Source organism: Elaeis guineensis, chromosome 15, assembly GCF_000442705.2.
Source record: "Elaeis guineensis isolate ETL-2024a chromosome 15, EG11, whole genome shotgun sequence".
In the NCBI taxonomy this organism is placed as follows: Eukaryota; Viridiplantae; Streptophyta; class Magnoliopsida; order Arecales; family Arecaceae; genus Elaeis; species Elaeis guineensis.
In genome coordinates, this window is record NC_026007.2 from 61,726,131 (window position 1) to 61,731,637 (window position 5,507).

General features: G+C 36.3%; 1 protein-coding gene across 2 annotated transcripts; it reads left to right on the forward strand.

The window, feature by feature from the left end:
- The first annotated feature begins 1,302 nt into the window (after window positions 1-1,302).
- On the forward strand, window positions 1,303-4,415 carry LOC105058282 (cholesterol 22-hydroxylase CYP90B27). Of its 2 annotated transcripts, none has more exons than XM_073249406.1 (8): window positions 1,303-1,585; window positions 1,992-2,316; window positions 2,398-2,550; window positions 2,901-3,152; window positions 3,265-3,357; window positions 3,454-3,532; window positions 3,631-3,737; window positions 4,024-4,415. In XM_073249406.1, exons 1-8 carry the CDS (start codon window positions 1,329-1,331, stop codon window positions 4,258-4,260), a joined length of 1,503 nt encoding a protein of 500 aa, XP_073105507.1. In that variant the 5' UTR covers window positions 1,303-1,328; the 3' UTR covers window positions 4,261-4,415. The 2 variants fall into 2 exon arrangements, with proteins under 2 accessions (XP_073105507.1, XP_073105508.1); XM_073249407.1 differs by having other exon boundaries at window positions 3,631-3,792; window positions 4,024-4,160.
- Window positions 4,416-5,507: the final 1,092 nt, after the last annotated feature.

A 5,507-nucleotide genomic window follows, 5' to 3' on the forward strand; every position in this document is an offset into this window, starting at 1 on the left:
TTGGCAATAGGTTGGGCTTCACTCTTCTTCACTCATCATTTGATATTAAGGTGGGTTATCCAGTTCCCTCCCCAGATATGGGAAAAAATTAATGTTCATATGGATACCTCTCGAGGCACATGCATGGGCTATGTACATGCCAAAATCATAACGCTCTCTCAAAATTCTTATTTCATTTGAAGCTCACTAGATATTGCATCTTTTTGTTTTTTTTTTATGGTAAACTAGATATTGTATCAAAGACGGTAAATAACAAGACCATGAAATGGTGGTTGTACTGCCTATAGAACTTCAGTCTGCTAGAGATCCTAGGTTTGGTAATCAATAAATTAAATAAATGGATAACTAGCCTGCATATCATTAGTTTTGATCCAGTGCTCTCTCTCTCTCTTTCTCTGCTGCGTGCATGAGTGTTTGAAGTTTACTTTCTTAAAAGATTGAGTTCCTGCCATTGACCCTGTATTCCAGTGCTGCAAGCACCATTCCTCCGTGAAGAAGCTTCTGGCTTTGCTTCCATTAATTCATGTACCGTTTGTGCTGTTGCCCTGCCACTAAGACTGGATAAGGTTGAACAGGCCAAGCATGATTTTGTTGGTAATGGGACCCTATCCATCTTATCCGTTACAAAACCGAGTAAAAGGTACTGGGGTTCAGTGCTATCTGATAAGGATAAGTTTGCACCACTATGGCTGCCTAGTGTGATTAGATGTTGGAATCGACATTTTTCTGAATGTATGATGCATGTTAGCAATATAATAATTTAAAATATTATTTAAAAAAAATTAATAAAAAAAATATTATTTAAATTTTTATATCATATATAAGTATATAAAATCAATTTAATGTATAACCGATATAGAAGTAACATAATTCCATATAAATTCTCACATACTTTATTCGTTTAAATTTTGACATTTTTGTTGGACTAAAGATCCAAATTCATTCAAATTTATTAATAAGTATCATAAATCCAATTTAAACTCATGATATAATTTCGCTTAGTTCATATCGATCATGGAGTGGATTCGTTTTAATATTATTTGTAATAATTTAAAATTTTATTTAAAAAATTAGTCAAAAAATTTATTTAAATTTCTTAATCTTGTGTGGTTTTTCAGAATCTATCCGATGGATGGTCAAGGTGAAACTCAACACAAACTCGCATAAATCCTCACAACAAACTATCCGGTTGGATTTCAAAGATTAATTGCCACACGTTGACTGAAGCAGCATCTCGTAACCTGAGCGAAAAGAGGAATCAACATCACATAAAGGTTTCAGTAGTATGATAGAATGAATGGCCATCCCCTCTATGCTTTCACTATAAAATGATTACCACGGTACGTGTCGCCATTAGTCTATTGGAGGGTCAGAAAGAAATGTTTCTCATTGTCCTGCTTCTCTTGCTGTGTTCTACAATCTTGATCACCATTTCAGCCTTCAGTTGGAGGAGCCATGGCCGGTGGAAAGCCTTCGGATTCCCACAAGGAGACATGGGTTGGCCTGTCCTGGGAGAGACCCTCCCTTTTCTCAAGCCCCATCCATCAACCTCAATAGGAGATTTCATGGAGCAACGCATCTCAAAGCACGTAACCGGACTCTCCAATTTTTTTTTCAAATTGTGGTGGCATTATACTTTAAGAATATATATGCTAAAGAGGAAGGAAGAGATGCTTTTGTATATATTGACATGCATGGGCCTACATTTGTTCTATAGAAGCAGGGCGATCTTTTGGTATCAAAAGTACTGCAAACAAAATCTTTTTTTTTCTTTTTGGAGTAGAAGGGAGGTTGCCAACCCAAGTTTATAACACTGCATATAAAGTCAAATTAACTATGAAATGAATTATGTCAGTCCTTGATACACTCACTTCCCTTTTCCTTTTCCTGCTTTTATTCACATTCTTGGCTTCTAAGAGTTGTTCATGTTTGATCAAATCTTGGTTTGTACGTCTTATGGCAACTCATTCTTTTGCACAACCTTGATGCAGGTATGGAAAAATCTTCATGTCAAATTTGCTGGGGAAGCTGACAGTAGTCTCAGCAGATGCTGAACTGAACCGTTTCATCCTACAAAATGACTCGAGACTGTTTGAACCAGGCTGGTCTAAAAGCATTGGTGAGGTCTTGGGGAAACACTCCATATTGTTTCAGGTGGGAGATGCTCATAAGAAAATGAGATCGATCAACCTCAATTTCGTCAACAATGGCAAGCTCAAGACCCCATTCTTGCGTGATGCCTATCGAATTGCAGCGTTGGTCATGAGCTTATGGAAGAATAATTCTGTAGTATTGGGCAAATATGAAGCTGCAAAGGTTCACCAAAACTAAACAATTCTTATATAGTTATTTTATGAGCAATAAAGAATTCTTCGGCACTGATTTAGTCTTTTGCAGCTAACCTTTAATATGATGGCCAAGAATATCCTGAGTATGGAGCCTGGAACTCCAGTAACTGAGAAGTTGAGAAAGGAATATGAGGCATTTGCCAAGGGGGTTGTGTCCCTGCCGCTTAAGTTGCCTGGAACTGCATACAGTAAGGCTCTGAAGGTAACATCATATGTGCTGTTCTGCTCAACTAAATAAAAACAAGAATAAAGTAAAAATAAAGAAAAGCAAACAAGTGCTGCGTTGAGACCAAGATTCAGTAACACAGACATAACTTAATATGGACTGTTGATTATAATGAAAATAATAGTCTTGATGGTTTTGTTTTTTTTGTATGATTGGATTAAGTATAAATATTAGTATGTTACTGCCATGGTGATTTGAATTTAAAATAATATTATTTGAATTAGATGAACAGAGAAGATGTAGAATAACAACCTTCTCCTCAAAAGAAAAAGAAAAACATTTTATTGTCACTTTGATTCATTCTCCTCTCCATTTTGGTACCACAGGCCAGGTCATACATTCTCAAAGTTGTGGGGCAATGTATGGAAGAGAGACTTTGTAGGAAGAAGGATGTGGAGGAAGAAGATGCTAAGAATGACTTGCTTCAATGGACTATAGAGAATTCGAACTATTCGGAAGAACAAATTGGTGATCTGATATTAGGCGCATTTTTTAGTGGTTACAACACCACATCAAAAGCCATAGCTTTGGCAATATACTTCCTTGGAGGCTGCCCCAAAGCAGTTAAGCATTTACGGGTAAATATTCCCATTTTTCTTCATGCAAGATGAATTTATTGTGCTTAAAATGTATATCCACATTGCATGGAAAAGGATTTTGACATGGAGCCTTTTGTGTGCTTTATATCAGGAAGAACATGTTAGGATTGTTCGAGGTAAAAGACAAGGTGGAAATTCTGAACTAAGTTGGGAGGACTACAAGCAAATGGAGTTCACTCAATGTGTAAGTTTTCCTCATATTGCAGCCAAAATATATTAATTGATTGAAAGACAAGTGCAAAAATGCATAGGTGGTGCTTATTTATTTTGCTTGATGTAGGTCATCAATGAGACACTAAGACTTGGGAACATAGTTCCTTATATCCAAAGGAAGGCCAGCACACATATTAAATTCAAAGGTTGGAATTAGTGTACTAAGAAAGGACTTGGTGTTACTCATTTGTTACTTCTATGCGTTGCTTTATATTTTTGGTTTTTGTTTTTATTGTTGTCACAGCCTATGACATTCCGCAAGGGTGTAATGTGATGGCAGTTCTCCCAGCTGTGCATTTGGATCCTTCATTGTTTGAGTTTCCTGAGCAGTTCAATCCATGGAGATGGCAGGTAAGTCAACCAAGCTATTGGCTGGAAAATTGAGACCAGAGAAGTGAATTTTTAGGTCAGTGGTTTTGTAATTCCGAAAACATAACTCTTTCAATCTTCCTATTTGTATCATAGGCCATGATAATTTTTGAAACCTGCTTGGCGGTAATATATAGAGGGAAGTTGAAGGAACTAAAAGATGAGAGCAAAGAAAATGTTTGATTCCATGATTAGAAGAATGTTTAATGAAATTGCCAGTTTTCTCTCTAACTTTATTTTGTTGGGTGGGTGGATGCATGGGTTGAAGAGTAACTACGGCATGAAAAAGACCAAAAACCTCATGGCATTTGGCGGGGGGGCACGCCTCTGCCCAGGAGCTGAGCTTGGGAGGATGGAGATGGCAGTTTTTCTTCACCACCTTGTCATCAACTTTATCTGGGAGTTGGCAGAACCTGATCTTCCAATGGCTTGCCCTTCACTTGACTTCCCCAAAGGTCTGCCTATTAAAGTCAGGTTACTCTCAAATGCACAATTGGCCATGTAAGGATAAGGATCAAAGAATGGTGTTTGTACAAGATAGACTTAAATGAATTGAAGAGGAAAAATTAGACATTGAATTGTCTAAGAGGTTTTCATTAAGACATAATGAAATCCAAGGCCATAGACTTGAATGAATTGAATTGGTATTGGCTTATTGTTGTTTGAGATTTGTCATCACTAGGCAATCTGAATGTAGTTTGTTTTAATGAATGCTCTTTCTCTTATATGCCTCATTCAGAGCAAACTAAACTAAAAAAGGCTCTGTGGGTTTTGCAGTACAATCTAACTGTTTAAATACACTTTCCCCGTGGTTTCATTATAAAATCATTTGACAAATGGATGAATTGAAGCCACTTAACATGAATATGGATGAATTGAAGCCACTTAACATGAATACATCATATGGATGGTTTGGTTTGTTGCACCATAGAAGTTTATAAATCAAGTCTATGCTACACCGGATTGACAATGAATCTAGGGGCAGGGTTCTGACAATGCATGGTGGCAATGACATTTCGTTTCCAAGGTGCTGGGAAACTTTTGACTAGCTTCATATTGTGCATGGAGCAACTGATGGTAGGTCAGCTTGTAGCCAACCTACAGTTTTATCTCAGGTTAGGTTATGTTCAAATTCATGTAACAAACTAGGATTTGATCCAAAAAAATTAATCGAAAGATATTATTTAAATTTCTTAATCATGTATAAATATCTAAGATCTATCCAATACATAGTTGATATATGACTAAATATACATCCATATGGATCCTTACAATTCATATCTTTAGTAATATTGTCTTGTTTTTGTCCAATCTTGAATGATTTAATGCAACATGATAGACTATAGCAAGCCCGATGTTTGTTTGATTACCAGTAAGGGGTGGGATTTCTTTGGAAGTGGAGATTGCCCCCTATAAATATCCAATTATTATGGTAGAAATGAATATGCATGCCAAAGGTATCAACAAAATATATTGGACCTCTACAACAAGTCAAGGGAAAAAATGACTCAAGCAAATAAACAGGTAAAATTATCTTAAGTAGCAATTTGAACTCATAATTTTTGGCTCTGATGCTATGTTAACTAACCATTAAATCCAAAATTTAAACCATTAAAAAAGGGGTCAATAATATATATAAGCCTTGGTAGGGTGGTAATTGGACCATGGAACTACTTAAAGTGACACACAAACGTGAGAATTTCTATGATCAAGATTTTTGAAGGCTTAGTTGGTTAGTTGGTTCATATAGTT